At 37.7% G+C, this 22,241-nt stretch overlaps 3 protein-coding genes across 5 annotated transcripts in view; 1 reads left to right on the top strand and 2 right to left on the bottom strand.

The window, feature by feature from the left end:
- Positions 1-22,241, bottom strand: part of LOC128507330 (mitochondrial fission factor homolog B) — a 232,928-nt gene that overhangs the window by 46,984 nt on the left and 163,703 nt on the right. The window lies entirely within an intron of this gene.
- On the bottom strand, positions 567-13,419 carry rbm41 (RNA binding motif protein 41). Its single transcript, XM_053478110.1, has 7 exons — positions 13,336-13,419; positions 8,862-8,978; positions 8,153-8,354; positions 5,852-6,056; positions 4,849-5,306; positions 889-1,036; positions 567-804 (listed from the first exon to the last, which is right to left on the bottom strand). The coding sequence occupies exons 1-7, from the start codon at positions 13,341-13,343 to the stop codon at positions 638-640; spliced, it is 1,305 nt and encodes a 434-aa protein (XP_053334085.1). The 5' UTR covers positions 13,344-13,419; the 3' UTR covers positions 567-637.
- Positions 18,583-22,241, top strand: part of klf8 (Kruppel-like factor 8) — a 42,788-nt gene continuing 39,129 nt past the window's right edge. The window contains exon 1 of the mRNA XM_053478114.1: positions 18,583-19,371. Coding sequence (XP_053334089.1) covers positions 19,345-19,371 — 27 coding nt within the window. The 5' untranslated portion in view covers positions 18,583-19,344. The remainder of the gene's footprint in view (positions 19,372-22,241) is intronic.

The raw sequence follows: 22,241 nt of genomic DNA, 5'->3' as shown, positions 1-22,241 counted from the left end.
ATTTGTTTCATTTGCATCTCTTTATCTACTTTAAGGACTTATGTGAGAATATGATGATAATGACTTCATTAATTTATTCACAGGGACTTGAATGGCAGATACTTCACCTCAAAGTGTGATTGTTAATGTAGATTGTTAATTTTTTTTATGTTCTGTGAGAATATTCTTATTGGGAAATTTTTGGAGTCACCAGGGATGACACGATACGATATTATTGCGATACCTAGGTGCTGGTTCAATTTGTACTGTGATTCTTAAAGTATCACAATTATAGAAATATCCTGATTCTTTTTAGCAAATCTACTATAATTTGCTCCTACGCCTTGCAAAGTTTTCATAGTTTAGAGAGCACCACCTGTAGGAATATAGAGGAATAGCAATGTTTTATCACTGCGAATTCAAACATATAAATTACCTTTGTAAAGGTACAGTGGACTTTGTGCAGTTGTAGTGTCTCAGTAACAAGAATTAAGGTGTTTTAGGGATGTTCAACAACATAACTGAACCTTGAAGGGATAAGAAATTATATTAATTCTTTAATAATTAAAAAAAGAAAAGGACCATCATTGATTAAACACCATGTCGTGTTTATTTGTTATATAAATCCTGTTAAAATTGCTTCATAATTACACTGCGATCAGCAGTTTTTCAGGTCATTTTGCTCTGTGGTTGTGCTGTTGTGAATTGCTGATGAGTCCTCAGTTTTTGCGTGTCTCCTCTCTCGGGCGAACTCGATGACCAGAGGCTTGTCCTGCAGCCTGTAGCCGTTCACCGTGTCCAGTGCTGATTTTGCACTCTCTAGATCTGTAAAACAATCGATTAAAAATGAAAATGCGAAACTTTTCCCATGCCTTTTGTACTGTGTGATGCTTGGTATCGTTTTCGTACCAGAGAACGTGATGAAGGCTTGGCCCTTCAGCCTCCCCGTCAGGACACGATACACAATCGGATTTGCGTCGTCCTTCTGAAAGCGGGAGAACAGAGCTACGAGTTGGGCCACAGACGCCCGGGGACTCATGTTCTTCACGCACAGCACCTGCACAGAAATCTCACATAATCAGAAATGTAGCAACTTGTCATAGTAAATCTGCACATCTACACTCACCTAAAGGATTATTAGGAACACCTGTTTAATTTTTTATTAATGCAACCAATCACATGGCAGTTGCTTTAATGCATTTAGGGGTGTGGTCCTGGTCAAGACAATTTCCTGAACTCCAAACTGAATGTCAGAAAGGGGAAAGAAAGGTCATTTAAGCAATTTTGTGCGTGGCATGGTTGTTGGTGCCAGACGGGCCGGTCTGAGTATTTCACAATCTGCTCAGTTACTGGGATTTTCACACACAACCATTTCTAGGGTTTACAAAGAATGGTGTGAAAAGGTCAACATCCAGTATTCGGCAGTCCTGTGAGCGAAAATGCCTTGTTGATGCTAGAGGTCAGAGGAGAATGGGCCGACTGATTCAAGCTGATAGAAGAGCAACTTTGACTGAAATAACCACTCGTTACAACCGAGGTATGCAGCAAAGCATTTGTGAAGCCACAACACGCACAACCTTGAGGCGGATGGGCTACAACAGCAGAAGACCACACCGGGTACCACTCATCTCCACTACAAATAGGAAAAAGAGGCTACAGTTTGCACGAGCTCACCAAAATTGGACTGTTGAAGACTGGAAAAATGTTGCCTGGTCTGATGAGTCTCGATTTTTGTTGAGACGTTCAAATGGTAGAGTCAGAATTTGGCGTAAACAGAATGAGAACATGGATCCATCATGTCTTGTTACCACTGTGCAGGCTGCTGGTGGTGGTGTAATGGTGTGGGGGATGTTTTCTTGGCACACTTTAGGCCCCTTAGTGCCAATTGGGCATCGTTTAAATGCCACGGGCTACCTGAGCATTGTTTCTGACCATGTCCATCCTTTTATGACCACCATGTACCCATCCTCTGATGGCTACTTCCAGCAGGATAATGCACCATGTCACAAAGCTCGAATCATTTCAAATTGGTTTCTTGAACATGACAATGAGTTCACTGTACTAAAATGGCTCTCACAGTCACCAGATCTCAACCCAATAGAGCATCTTTAGGATGTGGTGGAACGGGAGCTTCGTGCCCTGGATGTGCATCCCACAAATCGCCATCAACTGCAAGATGCTATCCTATCAATACGGGCCAACATTTCTAAAGAATGCTTTCAGCACCTCGTTAAATCAATGCCACGTAGAATTAAGGCAGTTCTGAAGGCGAAAGTGGGTCAAACCCCGTATTAGTATGGTGTTCCCAATAATCCTTTAGGTGAGTGTATACTCTCGTCCATTTCTGAGCCTTTACTAATTTAGAAAACTGATTTGTTTTATAAGCACCAAGGACACCATATCAAATGTATTTAAATTCTGAGTTTTTTTTCTCCAATTTTAATCTCAAAATAATGACTTTTATCTAAAACATTTCTGCCAGAATTCTTACTTTTTTCGATATTAAAGTCTGAATCCTGATGTTAAAGTAATAACGAAGAAAAAAGTCAAAAATCTGAGGAGAAAAAAGTAAGAATTCTGAGGGGGAAAATAAGTCTAAATCCTAAGATTAAAGACTGAATCCTGAGATTAAAGTAATAATAAAGAAAAAAGTCAGACTTCTGAGAAAAAAGTCAGAACTTTAAGGAAAAAAAGGCTGAATCCTGAGATTAAAGACTGAATCCTGAGATTAAAGTAATAATAAAGAAAAAAAGTCAGAACTTTAAGGAAAAAAAGGCTGAATCCTGAGATTAAAGACTGAATCCTGAGATTAAAGTAATAATAAAGAAAAAAAGTCAGAACTCTCAGGGGGAAAAAAAATCTGAATCCTGAGATTAAAGAAATAATAATAATTTTTTTTTAAAAAGTCAGAATTCTGAGGAAAAGAAGTCAGAATTTTGAGGGGGAAAATAAGTCTAAATCCTGAGATTAAAGATTGAATCCTGAGATTAAAGTAATAACGAAGAAAAAAGTCAGAATTTTGAGGAAAAAAAGACTGAATCCTGAGATTAAAGTAATAATAAAGAAAAAAGTCAGACTTCTGAGAAAAAAGTCAGAACTTTAAGGAAAAAAAGGCTGAATCCTGAGATTAAAGACTGAATCCTGAGATTAAAGTAATAATAAAGAAAAAAAGTCAGAACTCTCAGGGGGAAAAAAAATCTGAATCCTGAGATTAAAGAAATAATAATAATTTTTTTTTAAAGTCAGAGTTCTGAGAAAAAGAGTCAGAACTCTCAGGGGGAAAATAAGTCTAAATCCTGAAATTAAAGACTGAATCCTGAGATTAAAGTAATAATAAAGAAAAAAGTCAGAACTCTCAGGGGGAAAAAAAATCTGAATCCTGAGATTAAAGAAATAATAATAATTGTTTTTTAAAAGTCAGAATTCTGAGGAAAAGAAGTCGGAATTTTGAGGGGGAAAATAAGTCTGAATCCTGAGATTAAAGACTGAATCCTGAGATTAAAGTAATAATAAAGAAAAAAAGTCAGAACTCTCAGGGGGAAAAAAAATCTGAATCCTGAGATTAAAGAAATAATAATAATTTTTAAAAAAAAAAGTCAGAATTCTGAGGAAAAGAAGTCAGAATTTTGAGGGGGAAAATAAGTCTAAATCCTGAGATTAAAGTCTGAATCCTGAGATTAAAGTAATAATAATAAAAAAAAAGTCAGAACTCTCAGGGGGAAAAAAAATCTGAATCCTGAGATTAAAGAAATAATAATATATTTTTTTAAAAGTCAGAATTCTGAGGAAAAGAAGTCAGAATTTTGAGGGGGAAAATAAGTCTAAATCCTGAGATTAAAGACTGAATCCTGAGATTAAAGTAATAACGAAGAAAAAAGTCAGAATTTTGAGGAAAAAAAGACTGAATCCTGAGATTAAAGTAATAATCAAGAAAAAAGTCAGACTTCTGAGAAAAAGAGTCAGAACTCTCAGGGGGAAAATAAGTCTAAATCCTGAAATTAAAGACTGAATCCTGAACTTAAAGTAATAATAAAGAAAAAAAGTCAGAACTCTCAGGGGGAAAAAAATCTGAATCCTGAGATTAAAGAAATAATATTTTTTTTTTTTTAAAAAGTCAGAATTCTGAGGAAAAGAAGTCAGAATTTTGAGGGGGAAAATAAGTCTAAATCCTGAGATTAAAGTCATAATGGAAAAAAGTCTGAATTCTAAGGGGAAAAATAAGTCTAAATCCTGAGATTAAGTTAAGCCTTTATTTGTCACATATACAATACAGCACAGTAAAATTCCTTCTTCGCATATCCCAGCGTAACTAGGGTCAGAGCGCAGGGTCAGCCATGATACAGCGCCCCTGGAGCAGTTAGGGTTAAGGGCCTTGCTCAAGGGCCCAACAGTGGCAACCTGGTGGAGCTGGGGATCGAACCACCAATCTTCCGATCAGTAACCCAGTGCCTTAGCCCTCTGAGCTACCACTGCCCCTAATTAAAGATTAAAGACTGAATCCTGAGATTAAAGTAATAATTAAGAAAAAAGTCAGAAATGGGGGGTTGGGGTCTGATTAAAGTAATAATTCTGAGGGAAAAAATATCAGAAGATTGAGATGAAACTTAAAATTCTGAGATTAAAGTCAGAGTTCAGGAAAAAAAGTCAGAATAAACCATAGGTCCAGGTTTACTGATGAAATGCGATAGACATATTTATCCTTAAAAATTGCAAATTTGTATGTTTTTTTTCTATTATTAATAATAATAATAATTATTATTATTATAATAATAATTATTATCATTATTATATAAAATATGCACATATAGTAAGAAATACAGCTGAAAACCTTGCAATAACCTGTTGAGTGCCTCTACAAAGAAAACCTACATTCGACGTCTCTCCACGCTGATAGTTCTGAAAGCGTGAAATTCTCCTTATTCCATCCTCCGTCTCGCGGTTGTTCCTGATCTCTTCATCTGAAATCTCCTCTACTTTCCCGCTGACCGTCACCGGACCGCTCTGGCCCTGAACGCAACAAGAGCTCAGGCGTCCGATCGGCCGGTCGACTGTCAGTTTCTCTGGAACAGATGACAGTCCTTGGCTCTGATCCTTGGCTCTGATCGTGTCGTCGGGTGGCGTGGATTCGCTGCTTATCGACGATTCGCTGCTACAGTTTGTGAGAACATTCGTCTGATCAGAGTCTGCGTCTCGACACTGTGTCTGGTTGTGATTAGAGTCTGTGATGCTCTCAGAATCTTTTTGTTGATCTTTGAGAAAGTCTCTGTATAATGAATCCATTTGGTTTAAAAAGGTCGCCCCCTGCTGGCCTGTCTGTGAATCTCCCTCTATGGGGAAAAACGCAAGAACAAACAAGCAATATTAATTATTTAAATGATTACCGGCTAAATCTTAAGAAATCAGAAATCAACATGTGGTCATTATGAGGTATAAAAATCAGAACGCCATGATAGGGACAACGGCAGCTCAGTCGCTCAGATATTAAACTACTGATTAAAAGTTTAAAACTATCATTGCCACCACACCACACCACGCCCGGGCCCTTGAACGAGGCCCTTAAACCTCAACTACTTGTAAATTGTTTAAATGAGATACTGTACATCACTCCAAAGAAATGTGTCTGCAAATGCCATAAATGTAAATGGTTTGTCTAGACCCAAGTGAAGACAAAGCTTAGAATAGTATTTTGTTTTTAATAGACAGTCCAAATCTAAAACCATAAAAAAAATAAATTTTAAATCCACCATTTCAGGAATGTTACCCCATATGTGAGTAATCAGATTGTGTCTAAAATAATGGGGATCTACATTTCTGTAGGTGTGTACAGTATGTTTTTCCTGTCTAGACAAACTTCCTCTTTCCATTTTTCTACCTTGATGGTAGAGGGCAGTAAGGAAGCTGGAGCGGTCACTGCCGTGAAAAAGAGCCTTCTCGATCTCCATCTCTCTCCGTGTGAGAGCTCGACTGCCCGAGAAGCGCTGGGGACGTGACAGTAACTCCGCCCTCGCCGCTATCTTGTCCCAAATGAGCTGCAGGCGCTCGTCCTGTGCTTCGGGAGCTGCGCTCACGCCACGATTCTGAAATAAAAAATTAAAAAATTGTTTTCTGTCTAAGCTTTGCTGCTTGAACATCTCATACTCAACAAAAACAGAGTCACTCGTGTGTTCTTTCTCTGTAACATGACGAGCAGCAATTAGTCCATACAGCGTGGTAAGCTCTTTATACCTGCCATAACGTAAGCAACAACAGAAATTAACTTTTGCATATAACTGATGAAAAGTAAGAGGTGCCATTTTTTTAATGAGTAAAAATTGTTTACTGCTGTGGTGAAAGATGGATAAAACACTTCGTTGGTAACCGCCCTCTACGGCAACCACATTAAAACATCCCAACGTATGGTGTCTTTCCTGAAGAACAGGATGATGAGCTTCTAATTACGACCTGAATAAAGATCAGACCACATTCTACAAGTAATTAATGAGAGTAATTCCAAACCTTTTTTTTCTTGTAATTGTCATAAACTAGATAAAACTTATACACACTACAAAATTTAACTACATATTAGCGAGTAAAATACTCTTTAATCTAGTCAAACCTTTATACAATAAGTTTAAAACAAACCAAATATAATATAAAGATTATTAATAAATCATAGGGCCGGGACTCGATAAAAAAAAAAAATCTAATTAATTAGAGGCTTTGTAATTAATTAATCGAAATTAATCGCATATAAATATTTGACCTGAGAACAGTGAGAAGTAAGTTTTTTCATATGGATTTTTAGTATACTATTGAATAATGACTCTTCAACTCTATATGTTTAGCATTGAGGTGATACTTGAGGCTCGATATGCTGCGGTGATATGCGAATTCCTTGTTGAATAGACGCTTCCATCCATTCGTTTTTTATAACAAAATTTCCCATCCACAGGGCCAACCAAAGCGGTCTCATCAGCTTCTTCGTCCATGTTCACTGTGGTTTGTTTTTGTCTAAAAGCTAGTTGGTGCTCCAGTATAATCGGTCCGCCGAAACTCATGCAGTGAGAAACGTTCAGCGGGGCAAAAAAATTTAAAGATTAAAATGCGTTTAAAAAATTTAACGCGTTATTTTTGTGTAATTAATTAATCTAAATTAACGCCCCGTTAAAGTCCCGGCCCTAATAAATTATTAAAATAGTTTTTCGTTAAATGTTGATAAAATTGCACATAAACACTTGTTATGTTGGCAGATTATTTAGCTTCTTTCAAGAAATAAATTTCTTAAAACTAGCAAAATGATCTGCCAATAAAACACAAAATTCTTTATTTATTTTTGTTAATTTATGTTGTTTGTATGTAGCACCCTGGTTGAGGAGGAACGTTGTTTTGTTTCACCGTGTACTGAACCGTATATGGTTGAAATGATGATAAAAGCCTACTTGACTTGACTATATCAAGTGAAGAAAACATTAAAATGACTGGGAATTAGTCATCAAATTAAGAACTGTCCAACACATTATTAAAAGCTGGAACCTTGAGAAGAAAATGTGGTCAGAAACAATTCCTGGATTTCATGATGAGATGATTTAAACTCTTGGTGAAGTTGTATTGTATACAAAATGGACAGTAGAAATCAGAGTGATGTTTAAAAGTAAAAATAAGAGCATTTCCATGTGATGTGATAAGAACTCACAGGATTGGGACTAAACAGCTGTGTGTCCACAAGAAAACCACTTGTTAGTGAGACATAAAGACTGGACTTTGGAGCGATGGAGAAAGGTCATTTAACCTGATGAGTCCAAATTGAACCTTATTCCAGAGTGATGGGCGTGTCAGGGTAAGATGGGAAGCGCATGAACCGATCATGCATAGTGTCCACTGTACAAGCCTCTGGAGACAGTGTTATGATCTGGGGTTGATCAGTTACTCAGATCTAAATCAGCAACGTTATGTGGCAACTAAGTCAATTGACAACTTGAATGTACTGAATCACCAGGTTCTCACATCTATGGAGGTTTTCTTCTTCCCTAAAGGGACGGCCATATTCTGAGACTTTTTACAGATTGTGAGAGGGGGTCTCTAGAAGCATGAGCAATCATTTTCATACATGAATAAAAAAAAAAATGCTTAAGAGACACTATAGTATTTGCTAAAAAAAAAAGTACTTCATTAGTACATCAGGTTTGACTCTGACCTTTCTGCTGCTGTCTTGCACATCTCTGTTCCTCCAGAGCTCGATCTCAGCCTCAGTGAGGCCCAGCTCTCTCAAACTGGCGAGCTCCTTCTCTCCATCCTGCAGCACCTGGAACTGGGCCAGACTGCGCACGCCTGCCGCCTGTTCTCCAAACGGCTTGTACAGCGCAGCCGGGGCGAAGCATTTCTTCTTCGCTACACAACTGTTGGGACGAGAGTTATGAGTCATCATCACAAGTAACATGTTTAAACAATATTTTTCATTTGCCAACCATTTTTTTCTTTTCTTTATGGGTATGCACCATAACAAGAACTACATCTAGACATAATACAATCAGATCAGCTCCAGCAGGAAAACTCCACCCGGAAAAGACATGTTCCTATTGAAATATTCCTGATGTGTTTGGTGTTGGCGGACACGGCGCCGATTTGTCGGATGGCATTGTGGGTAATGTACTGTAGGAAACTGTTAAGTTAAATGAAAACTAAACCTCTGAATGTCACTTGAGATGAGATAAATTACAGGGCATAAGTCTTGCATGTGGTTCATGATGAAGTTTTTTCTCCATTTGATCCAAATGCTCAGGTAATTATTAAACCCTTATTGAAAAGCGAATGATTTATGCCCCAGGCACAATGACATCATAGCGTAGAAAGAGCCCTCTTGTTAGTTTTAAAATACCACGATACAGGACTGGAGTGAGAGTTACCGGTCGATGTCGACGTCTGTATCTAGCTGTCGGAGCAGCATGTTGTGGAGCTGCCTCTGGCCCTCCGTCTCCTGCTCCTCAGGAACCGGGCCGTCATCGCAAACCCGACGAGTGATCCTGCGGAATTCAGAAACCAGGCTTTTAAATCTTATTTTGCTATTAAATTCTGAAACTCAGTACCAGTACAGTACCATGAAAATTATAAAGGTCGAGGGAGACTTCACGCATGGTATGGCGATGAGATTCTTAGCTAATAAATAAAACATTTAAATGGTGCAAACATTTTTAAAGAAGGCCGTACATCCATGAATGACGATCCCGGCAGAGGTGGCTCGGAGCCCACTGCAGCCGTTCCCATGAAAATCCAGCATGTGGAACGTCTGATCCACAGGGGACAATCTTATCAATTTTGATCCATACACATTCACATTTCATACAAACTTGAATAATTCTTTTGATTGTGTAAAGCTGCTTTGTGACAATGTCAACTGTTAAAAGCACTATACAAATAAAATTTAATTAAATTAATCATGGAAAAATCAAACCAATCGATATCTTGTCACCAACTTTACACACAATCATTCACCAACACCACTTGCACATTACAGGAACTCGGCTGGGAGTTATTGCCGCATCCCCTGTACAGTCCTGACCTCGTTCCAAGCCATTTCCACAGGTTTGGGGCCATTAAAGGTGTTCCTGGGAGGCCGGTATTTCAGACATGAAGCACACAGCCTGATCATGGCTCTGGTGCACTGAGAAAACCTTTTACATTGAGCACTAGTGAAACACTGGAATAAGTGCAGTAGTTTAGCAGGGGATTATAAAGAGGAATAAAGGGAGTTTTTACTCTCAAAACTGTTCTGTTATTTTGCACAATCAAAAGTCCCTCTTTGACTTGAACGTCCCTTGAAACAAAACCTGATTGGCCGAGCTCTCTCAGAGGGGAGGAATGAGAGGTACTTCAGACTCTCACATTAATGACGGCTCTACAGCCGATCAGGGGCGTCTGTGAGCTCATGCAAGCAGAAGGAGCTGCGTGAGCAAACAGTTCGAAAAGATGCGGTCGGTGACGTTACGTGGGTCGAGGGAAACACGTGATCGTCTGCGGCCCACCCGACGGAGTGTTAGTAGAAGCTTAATTACCAGGGGAGCCCTCTAGTGACGGGGAGGAATTGGATACGACTAAAATCGTAGAAGAAATCGGGGGAAAAAAAAAAAAAAAAAACTTTTAGTTAAAGGAAACAGATTATGCAATTTTGTAATATCTCAAATATTTTATAATATCCCATAGACAGCGGGGCTCGAACCTGCATCCTTGTAACCACCTGAGGCGAAACTTGCACATTTTCCCTTGATGGGAGCTCGAGCACACAACTTTAGGTTTCTCCAAACGTTCATCTAGAACCTTTTTATAATCAAGTTTCCCATTCAGCACACATAGCGATGTTTCCTCAGTCACCTTATTATTTTTGTTAATATTCACACACACGTACGGCCACATGGCTGCACTTAATTATCTCGATCCCTCGAATAATGATCTCATTCCAACACGTTACAAAAGTCATGTCCATGCATTACGATATCGATCCCGCATGTTCATAAGTGTAACTAAGGGCCTCACCGGCAGAGCTTCACAGCACCGTGTTTACATAGAGGTCTGATTCACAATTACTAAATCCTCCTCAAATAATTGCGCTATTATGCTATTATGTACAAACAGGAGTGGCACGGGACACACCTGCCTTATTCATCCTTTATGGCGCGAACACACCCACTGCCTGACAGATAGAGAAGTTCATGCAGAAATATGAACCAGTTTTTGTTTGTTTGTTTGTTTGCTATGTTTTCCCTTCACAACAGCAGCAAATATGTTAATAGCTATGTAATTAGTTGATTCTTAATAAGGAGTAACGAGCATTTACACAATTAGGGCACATAATCATCAGAACTGTGTGGCAGATTTTGGTTTAGTGACGCCTGACTGTAGGTGATGCATTACTGTTTCTTGACATAGATTTCGTCGCTAATATTACAATAAACTTGAACTGACTTCATTTAACAGTTTCATGTTAGAGTTCTGAAACACTGGCCTCCCAGGAACTCCTTTAATGTTCACCAAATCACCAAAAGTGTTCTTGTTTTTGCAGGATAATGTACGACCTCATACTGTCCAACGCATCACTTGTTGCAGTACAGTCCTGACCTCGCTCCAAGCTATTTCCACATGTTAAAGGGGTTCCTGGGAGGCCGACGTTTCAGACCTGATTCACAGAGTCAGTCCAATCGTGGCTCCGGTGTAAAAGAACTTGTCACATGGTACGGTAATCGCTGTCTTGCTACGGCTGTGTACATAACACACCAGATCACCTTAATATTAGTTGACTCGCATCTTAGATCATAACTAGAGGTTACCTGCGACTTTACCCCCCGTGCAGATCCTGATGCCTGTGTTTTATCTTAACTTGCAAATGGACTGTGCAGCATTCGTCATGCTGCCGCTCCTCATGCTGCTCCAATGTTTCAGCAGCCCTACTTCTGCCTGTCGTATGAGCTGTTCCTGTTTGATTCAGGGTTTCAAAGGTTATGAGCTCAGCCTGACGTACCTGTTTTCACCGTAGACGAGACTGCCTACTATTACATTCGGTGATAGAACGACCTGTGCAAACACTGGCCAAATCAACGGAGATAGATAATTGCTGTTCTTTGTCATTCTTTAAGGATTTCTAATAAGGTAGCTTATTTTGCTTCTGCAGGAGTTGACTTTAGCTGTATCCACAGCTCTGTGCAGGGATGTCCTTAAAAATAAGTTTCTACATTCAAAAATAAAAAATAAACTAGAAAAAGCAAAAAGTAAACAGTAATTAATAAATCAATATTAATAATTAGTGTGACGACCAACCCTTTTCCACATGTGATATAATATTAAAATATAGTCTCTTGAGCAGTTTTATAAGGAAATTCTCTGTTTATTTGCCTATTACGTCCTTCTGATGATTTTGTCGAACATGCTTCTTTTCTCCTGCAGCAAAATCCAGAAGCTTACTTTTTGTTTCTTTTGTCTGAAAAGTAAGCTTTTACATAATAATATCCTGCTTCCTTTTCTAGCCTACAAATATTTTCCTGTAAAACTCAAATGTAATTTTTTGCTGGAATTTGGCACAGTACAAGTATTTACAATTTTACTCAAAAGTTCTTTTATTGAGGAGCCGAAGCCTAAACTTCAGTTAAACACAGAGGACTGCTATCCAAGGGAATAGTGATCTCGCATGATGATGCACGTCCACACACTTCTGCCTGCACTGTCGACTTTGTTTTGAGGTGCTAAAGCATCCGCCCTGTGGTCCTGATCTTTCACGATCGAACTTTCACCTGTTTGGTCACCTGGAAGCAGCCCTATGAGGATGAAGATTCACTTCTGATGAAAAAGGTGCATTCAGAATAAAAAACATTTTAATGAGAAAATATGAAAGCCTAAAGTCTACTGAAAAGCAAGATTATATCAAAAAGTGATGCATTTGACTTTTCTAAAAGTTAATAAAATAACACTACATTTTTTATTCACCCTTGTATCTATCTATCTTAAACAAGAATCACTAAATTGTGTATTGTTTTACGTTATGGGGTATCATTGAATGATGATTATCTTATTATCTGATCAGTAACATAATGTCGTTCGTTTTTTGGCTGGAGTTTCTCTGGGCTCAATAAATATCATTAATTATATACCATGTGTTGTATTCCTTCCCTTGCACTCAAACCAAAAAAGTATGAGGGTATATAATTTCTTATGATAAAGAAATAAGGATGTCTCAATAGTAAATATTTTTCCTCATCTAAAATACTTTAAAAAAATGTTTTTGGACATTATTCTAAAGTTACGAGACTGTAAATGAGCAACTTTTATTTTAGGTCTAACAATCTCTTTTGTTCTGGTTTAATGAATTTATATGCCCTTTAATTTTAATATTTCATAATTAAATCCATATGTTTTTCTATGACAGGAAAATAACCTAAATCTAAACTGTGTATTATTTCAAAGTCCTTTTTAAAAGACATTTATTTTGATATAAAGGAATAATAACAAATTAAATAAAAAAGGAAGACACTGTGCCATGTGTAGGTCTATTCGCTGATAAGGTTAGAACAATAAATTAGACAAAATATTAGGACAATAAATAGATCAATGAGAAGAATGATCTAAACCAGCGGTGTGGTAACGCTGGAACCAACCGGGAGTGGTCACGTGACTTACAGTCGCTTTGATGTCGGCTGTAAGATTGTAACTCTTTATTAATGTAGCATTTAGCTTCCGCGCGAGTTAAAGCTAAAAACACTGTGCACAGATTAAACACCCGCTCGCCATACACTCGGAGTTTCACTGTACAGAGGAGTTAAACACACTTCATGTCTGTATGAAACACAGCCGGAGGTGAGACGGAGGTTACACACTGTTTACACCAGAACTACTCACCGCTTCATAGCGTCTTCGGAGAAAACATCCACTTCCGGTTTACACCGGAAGTACTGGTTTATCAGCAAAGCAGTCTGGGATATGTCGTTAGACTTTCTCTCGCGCGCGCGCTCACTCTCTCACACACTTCAATAAAATATAAAATAAAACATAAAAGATACTGATTATTATGGTATGTACAGTCGTACTGTACATTATTTGTGGAAGGTCACAATGATGAAGATGGCGATGATGATAATTATGATTGTAATAAAGATGATGATGGTGATGACGTTGATGGTCATTTCAATGATGATGAAAATGACAACAATGATGTTGGTGATGATAATAAAAAAGGCGATGAAAAAGATTATGATGCTGATGACTGTAATGAAGTTAATAAATTTGATTTTAATGATGATGAGGATAAAAATTATAATGAAGAAGATGATGATAATGAAAATTATGATGAAGATGATGTTGTGCTGCTGCAGCTGATGAAAATGACAATAAAGATGATGATAATGAAAATTATGATGAAGATGATGTTGATGTAATAATTGTAATGAAGATAATGAATTAGATTTTAGTGATGATGAAGAATATGATGATGATAATGAAAAGTATTATAATGATGAAGATGATTTGCTGATGATTTGCACTTGAGTTTCTTCCTCATGGTGCTGGCTTTGTGCACATGGTCCTGGTCCTCCTGAAGCAGGTTTGAGTCTGTTAGTTCCAGTTTCAGGAAAGTGTAACTCTACAGTATACAAAGACATCTGTTTAATCACGTGCATCAAACTGTGGCACCTGTTTTGGGAAAACCCACATACAGTATGGTCCGGGATGCAAATACTTTTAGTTATAAAGTTCAGGCTCTTCACTAGCATCTAACTTTCATGTTTAAAACATCAGCTTCTCTTTATACTAAACTGCTCTTGAATTATTTAATCTGATTGGTTTGAAGGTGTTGATTTGTTTATTTTTAATCAGACACATTTCTATATTAACAACTTCCTCATATGGACCTGTGGTGGACGCTTTACACACTCTCAGCCTGAAACTAAACAGACAAAAAAAATTTATTGTCTTGGAAAGCTACAGTTTGTCTGAAAATGCTTTTGTTATTTAATGCAGGGTTAATCCTACAAACTAAGAAATCTTACTTTATGTAACTTTAAAAGCTGCTTTAGAACAGCTTAATTATTTATTAATTTATTATTAATATTATTATTATTATTATTTATCCATCTTAAATTCAATTTAATCATAAAATTCAGGACATGCTAAAAATGATCTTCTTGAAGAGCGCCACTTACCTTTGCATTACGTCTATGCCTTCTTGATTATTTCCATAAACCAGCGCACCACTTAGAGAAAAAGCCAGGCTCTTACTTTCACAGTTTCATGTGTTTTTGGGGTGATTTGTAGTGATCCATATCTTGGGTCGGGATTAAAAATTTTGTGGTGGAGCTTTGGCTTTTCTCCATAAAAAAAAAAAAAAAAAAAAAAAAAAAAAAAAAAAAATATATATATATATATATATATATATATATATGGCCCCTAATCATCTAGATGATTTTAATATAGATATATAATATAGATATTGGAAAATTATCTTCATCATCATTTTCATCATCATCATTTCTATGCTCCTCTGTATATATATATATATATAGCCCCTAATCATCTAGATGATTTTAATATAGATATATAATATAGATATTGGAAAATTATCTTCATCATCATTTTCATCATCATCATTTCTATGCTCCTCTGTATATATATATATATATATATATACAGTGGTGTGAAAAACTATTTGCCCCCTTCCTGATTTCTTATTCTTTTGCATGTTTGTCACACTTAAATGTTTCTGCTCATCAAAAACCGTTAACTATTAGTCAAAGATAACACAAGTAAACACAAAATGCAGTTTTTAAATGATGGTTTTTATTATTTAGGGAGAAAAAAAATCCAAACTTACATGGCCCTGTGTGAAAAAGTAATTGCCCCCTGAACCTAATAACTGATTGGGCCACCCTTAGCAGCAATAACTGCAATCAAGTGTTTGCGATAACTTGCAACGAGTCTTTTACAGAGCTCTGGAGGAATTTTGGCCCACTCATCTTTGCAGAATTGTTGTAATTCAGCTTTATTTGAGAGTTTTTTAGCATGAACCGCCTTTTTAAGGTCATGCCACAACATCTCAATAGGATTCAGGTCAGGACTTTGACTGGGCCACTCCAAAGTCTTCATTTTGTTTTTCTTCAGCCATTTAGAGGTGGATTTGCTGGTGTGTTTTGGGTCATTGTCCTGCTGCAGCACCCAAGATCGCTTCAGCTTGAGTTGACGAACAGATGGCCGGACATTCTCCTTCAGGATTTTTTGGTAGACAGTAGAATTCATGGTTCCATCTATTACAGCAAGCCTTCCAGGTCCTGAAGCAGCAAAACAACCCCAGACCATCACACTACCACCCCCATATTTTACTGTTGGTATGGTGTTCTTTTTCTGAAATGCTGTGTTACTTTTACGCCAGATGTAACGGGACACGCACCTTCCAAAAAGTTCAACTTTTGTCTCGTCGGTCCACAAGGTATTTTCCCAAAAGTCTTGGCAATCATTGAGATGTTTTTTAGCAAAATTGAGACGAGCCTTAATGTTCTTTTTGCTTAAGTGGTTTGCGCCTTGGAAATCTGCCATGCAGGCCGTTTTTGCCCAGTCTCTTTCTTTTGGTGGAGTCGTGAACACTGACCTTAATTGAGGCAAGTGAGGCCTGCAGTTCTTTAGTTGTTGTCCTGGGGTCTTTTGTGGCCTCTCGGATGAGTTGTCTCTGCGCTCTTGGGGTAATTTTGGTCGGCTGGCCACTCCTGGGAAGGTTCACCACGGTTCCATGTTTTTGCCATTTGTGGATGATGGCTCTCACTGTGGTTCGCTGGAGTCCCAAGGCTTTGGAAATGGCTTTATAACCTTTACCAGCCTGATAGATCTCAATTACTTTTGTTCTCATTTTTTTCTGAATTTCTTTGGATCTTGGCATAATGTCTAGCTTTTGAGGTGCTTTTGGTCTACTTCTCTGTGTCAGGTAGCTCCTATTTAAGTGATTTTTTGATTGAAACAGGTGTGGCAGTAATCAGGCCTGGGGGTGACTACAGAAATTGAACTTTTAACTGTGATAAACCACAGTTAAGTTATTTTTTAACAAGGGGGGGGCAATTACTTTTTCACACAGGGCCATGTAGATTTGGAGTTTTTTTTCTCCCTTAATAACATAATCTTCATTTAAAAACTGCATTTTGTGTTCATTTATGATATCTTTGACTAATAGTTAACGGTTTTTGATGATCAGAAACATTTAAGTGTGACAAACATGCAAAAGAATAAGAAATCAGGAAGGGGGCAAATAGTTTTTCACACCACTGTATATATATATATATATATATATATATATATATATATATAATGTTTATATAGGCCCATATAATGTTTAAAAAATAAAAAATGTTTACACCTTAAATCCAAAGGATTGACTTTTAAGCTTTAAGATGTGTCATTTCATAAAAACTTGGGGAAAACACCAATGACCTTCTGATCAGCAGTCCAATGCCTTAACTACTAAGTTCTCCCATCCCTCTGTCCCAAAAAAAAAAAAAAAAAAAAATTCACCAAAACCCCCCAAAATAATTCAACTTGGATTGGCTTTTAAGCTCTGTTAATGTGTCATTCATTAAAAACTTTGGAAAAAAGTGACATTTTAAGATCATTAAGGTTTTTGGATTTTTACATGAACAGAAGGTTTTTTTTTTAAATAACAAAAAATTCCATATTCTTAAATTTATAAGATTTGACAGACACACCTATCTAGAGTGATTTATATTTTTATTTCATTATATATGTAGGCAGATAAGAGCCCTACTTGCTGATGGGATTTAAACATGGGCCCTTCTGATTAGGGATTCATTGTGTTAAACACTAACCTACCCTTATGCAAAGCGGCCTCCCACATAAAAAAATCCATTGCCTTCATTAAAACCCCCTAAGACTGAAACTCCTTATTTAAAAAAATATCATATATATGCACTAGTCATTTGGCATATGTCCTTATCCAAAGCAACTTATATTTGGATCTCATTATACATATCGGCAGTTAAGGGTTAAGGAACTTGCTCAAGGGCCCAGGAGTAGCAACATGGTGGTAGTGGTGGTGATGTGATTTGAACCTTCTAACCACTTAAGCACCCCTGTCCCACCCCAGAAAAGGGATAAAAGTCTTGACTAAAACCAATAAAAATAAATCAGGTTGGATTGGATTTTAATGACGTGTCATTTATTAGACACTTGTGGAAAACTCCTGACATTTGAAGATCTTTAAGAGTTTTTTGGGGGGATTTTCACATTTTTTTAAAAATTAAAAACTAGATATGTATATATACTGAAACCATATGCACTATATCTATCTATCTATCTATACATATACTTTCTAACTCCATGATTCCTGATTTTTATTTCCTTCTACATTGTAAAGGAATGCTGAAGGCGTCCAAAAAATGCAATAATCTCTTTTAAACAGTTAATGGTGAGATGTGTCTGCCACTTCTGCTCTGTAAAGACTTCATAACGTCGCTAATCTGAGGTGCTGTTAATTGGTCATTTTTCAGTCTGATAACTCTAAATGAACTCCTCGTCTGCGGCAGAGGTAGGTTTTGGTCTCGGCCCTTTGGGATGGCCTTCATGAGAGCCAGTTTCATTATGGTACTTGACGGAATACTGTTTTTGCAAGAACTACTACACAAAGGCTGACCTCTGTGTCTTAAAATAACAACTAGCTGTTGTTTTTGTTGTTGTTACGTAATTACCTAATTCCATACGTGTTATTTTATAGGTTTGAAATCCCCAGTATTGTTGTAGAATGTAGAAAATAAATCACTAAACAAAAACAAAGAAATTTGCAAGTGACCCCAAACTTTTGAACGGTAGTGTATATATATATACCGACAAATATTTACATTCATATTGCCCAAGCCTAGAAATAAAGCACTAGCTTTATATATATATATATATATATATATATTTATATATATATATATATATCCTTGCATTTATGCCATTTGGTAGATGTCCTTATCCAGAGCGACATTTTCCATTTCATCGCATTATAAATTTAATTTAAGGACCTTGCTCAACAGCAGCGACTTAGCAGCAAGCAGTATTGGGATCTGAACCTGGCATCTTCTGGTTGGCAATCAAATGCCGTAACTACTAAGCTACCCCTGCCCTCCTATTTAAAACAAAAAGAAGAAAGAAATCAGGTTGCATTGGATTGGTTTTTCAGCTCTAAAAACTTGGTGGGTTGAACTCCTGACATTTTAGGACCATTAGGCGGCTCAGCAGGGGTCATTTTTAAACCTTCACAGATGACACTGGGGTTGAGGGTAAAGCAGGATGAACATGAGTGAGGAAGTCATGAAGAGAAAGAAGAAGAAGAGAAGAGAGCACGAGTGTATCCGGTGTGCCATGACGTGATTAGGTGAAAGGAAAGGGTGTGTGTTTGGTTGGATTAAAGGGTTGGCGAGCGTGTGTGTGTGTGTGTGTGTGAGAGAGAGAGAGACTCGGGCGGAGGGGTGGAGACGCAGGGTGGGGTCACACAGAGGCGGAGGAGAGAAGCGGAGAGCGGAGTGTGAGCCCAGCCCTGAACACGGCAACAAACCCAGCTGCTGGGAGCGACGCCGCGCGCGCACACACACACTCACACAACAAAGCGGATTATTACCCTCGTTCCTCTTTATTAGTATTATTATTATTTTTGATGTTTTTCTTTTCCTGCACGGACACACATCGGGGCCGACATGATCAAGGAGAGTCTCTGAGACCGAACCCGAGTGTCGCGTCTTCATTTTATTTTTCCTCCTTTAAGCTGGAGGTTAAAAGAACTTGTTATTGAGCCCCAGCTCCTCTCCCTCTCTCCCTCTCTCTCTCTCCGGCTCCTCTCCGCCCTGAGCACCGCTGCAGCCCAGCCTGGACACCGACATGCACACGGAGGCTCGCAATAACAAAGTAAGCCGTTTTTTTTAATTTTTTTATTTTATTTTATTTCCTACTCCTTCACTGTCAGGCTCGTTAAACCTCGAGATAACGCAAATCAGCTCTCCTCTCATCGCGTTCTCTCGACCTGCCTCCGAGCTACACACTGGCTGCTCTATCACCGTTAACCTCTTCTTCTTCTTCTTCTTCGCTTCTTCTCTCCTTCTCCTTCTTCTTCTTCTTCGCCTCCTACCTCATTTCAATAAAGCCGGTTCAGTCTTTTCTCAAGCGTCATTTTTTTCATCCTTCCTTCCTTCCTTCCTTTCTCTCTCTCTTTTCTTTCTCTTTCTTTCTCTCTCTCTCTCTTCGGCTTTAAAGCGGTGAAATGTGAGGCAGGAAGGAAACCCAGAGCAAATGCAGCTCGCCCGCAAGACACCATCTTAGTTTCTTAAAGAGACAGGCACCCTAAAATTCCAGAGCGGAAATGTGCTCATCTCAGTACAAGTGTGTGTGTGTGTGTGTGTGGGTTGGAAGTAAAATTTCACTTTGCTTTGTATGTGTGTATCTGTGTTTTTTTTTTTTTTTTCCCCTCCACTTCTCAATGACAGCTCATCTATATATGTATTTGCATATCTATATTTAAACTTCTTGTAAATGCCTGAGTTTTATTTTAACCCACAGGCCCCAGGGCGATTAGCGTTAACATTAAGGCCCCCTCGATAAAGAAAACCTCACACAGTGAGGCATGTTACAAAGATTTATTTTCTGACATGTTTCAGATTTCTGTGAGGAACGATGACTTTTTTTTGATGTTACTGAAAGAGAGAGAGATTATTTTGTGTATTTAACTGGTCCCAGTACCAACCAATACAAGATTTTTTAGTTTTTTGACTCAAGTGAATTATTTTGTCAGGAGTGAAAAAAAGCAACAACTTTTTGCGATGATGCCTGATTGGACGAATGGTTTCGCATTGTAGTTTCTCAAACCGTACCACAAACGTTGTTGCATAACAAACCATCGAGAACTCTGTTAGTAACTTTTTCAACATACAAGTTTGTAAGCAATTCGCTTTAAAGCTTTTTCTTTGCTTGTGAACAAACACCAACCTGTAGAATGAATCATATTTTGGTCGGAAATTGCCTTTTGATAACGGCGAACAAGGAACCCGCTCTACCTTTTTTTTGATAGAAAAAGGTTTTGTGTTGTAATTTCACAAACATTCTTGCATAACAACAAACTTCATTGGGAACCTTTTCAACATACACTTTTGTCTTTGTAAATTGTTGTTTGTTACGGTGACTTTTCTATCAAATAGTTTTTCAAAAGGCCAATAAATCATCGCTACACATGCATGGAACATTTCTCTAAATTTACTGGCAATTTTATAATACGGTTATATATATTTGCATAAGGTCCCAGGGTGATTAACGTTAAGTCCCTCGTTAGAGGAAATCGTACACAATAAAGCATGTTATATAGGTTTATGTTTTGTCATCTTTTTAGATTTCTGTGAGGAAAGATGAAGATATATATATATATATATATATATATATATATATATATATATATATATATATATATATTTTTTTTTTTTTTTGTCACTGATATTACCGAGAGAGAGGATGCATTTCCTGTGATGGAATGGTTCCCAGGACAATCCAATACTAAGACTTTTTGATTTTAGACCAAACATCAACCAGTAGAATGAATAATTCTTTAAGTCGGAAATTACTGTTCGATAACGCTGAGCGAGGAAACCGCCCTAACCTTTTTACGATGATGTGTCGTTGGACGAAATGTTTTATGATAAACCTTCTTATATATAACTCTTATTATTAACAATTAGTTTTAATACTTTGTCTTTGCTTCTGAAATGTGCACAGACAACAAAATTGTTGTCAGGACAACTTCCAATAGTTAAATAAATTGTCAGCTAATAAATTACTTTTCTATCAATAAGTAAACAAAAATTCATGTCCCCAAACACCATCGTCGGTCTTTTGTTAATTGACGCTCGTTACAACAGCATAGAAAAACAATCTCAAATTTAAAATAAAAGTAACTTTTTTTGGCCTCCGAGTGGCGCAGTGGTAAAGCGCTCGCCCTATCATCCGGAGATCGCTGGTTCGAACCCCGGGTGATGCTGTTTTCCTCTCACAGCCGGAGGCACAGAGAGAGCTGATTGGCCGGGCTCTCTCAGGGGGGCGGGATGAGAGGTATTTGGGCTCCCGCATTAATCACGGCTCTACAGCCAATCAGGGGCGTCTGTAAGCTCGCGCACGCGGAAGGGGCGGCTAGCGCTTTCCTCCGAGTGTGTTACTCCGCCCCTAACGGTGCGTGAGCGAGCAGTTCGAAAAAGATGCGGTCGGCTCGCGTCACGTGGTTCGGAGGAAACACGGGATAGCTTTCGCCCTCCCGACTGAGTGGTTGTGGTAGCCTTAATGTGGGAGCCCCCTGGTGACGGGGAGGAATTGGCCACGACTAGATTGGGGAGAAAATCGAAAAAAGAATTGGACAGGACTAAATTTATATAAAAAAAAAAAAAAAAATATAAAAAAAAAAAAAAAAAAAAAAATAATTTTTTTTATTTTTCACCAAACGTCAATCTATGTCAATTTATTAGAATTAATAAATTTACATAGATTTTTTATATGAATTTAATTGACAACTTTATGATAGTTATATATAGTTACAGTTAGTCACTTGTTACATTTATTTTCAGTCCCACCTTCATTTTTTCAATAATTTGTGATTTTGTTGTTGAATAATTAAGCAAAAAAAAATCTGACTAAAATTATAGCTAGTTGTTTCTTGCCCCCCCTCCACAGTAATGACATAACCCCCCCTCCCCTTTTCATATCCCCAAAATGATAGTTTTTTTTTTTTTAACCAAATGTCAACC

The sequence above is a fragment of the Clarias gariepinus genome, chromosome 19 (assembly GCF_024256425.1).
Source record: "Clarias gariepinus isolate MV-2021 ecotype Netherlands chromosome 19, CGAR_prim_01v2, whole genome shotgun sequence".
Classification (NCBI taxonomy): Eukaryota; Metazoa; Chordata; class Actinopteri; order Siluriformes; family Clariidae; genus Clarias; species Clarias gariepinus.
This window is presented reverse-complemented; position numbering and strand designations above follow the sequence as displayed.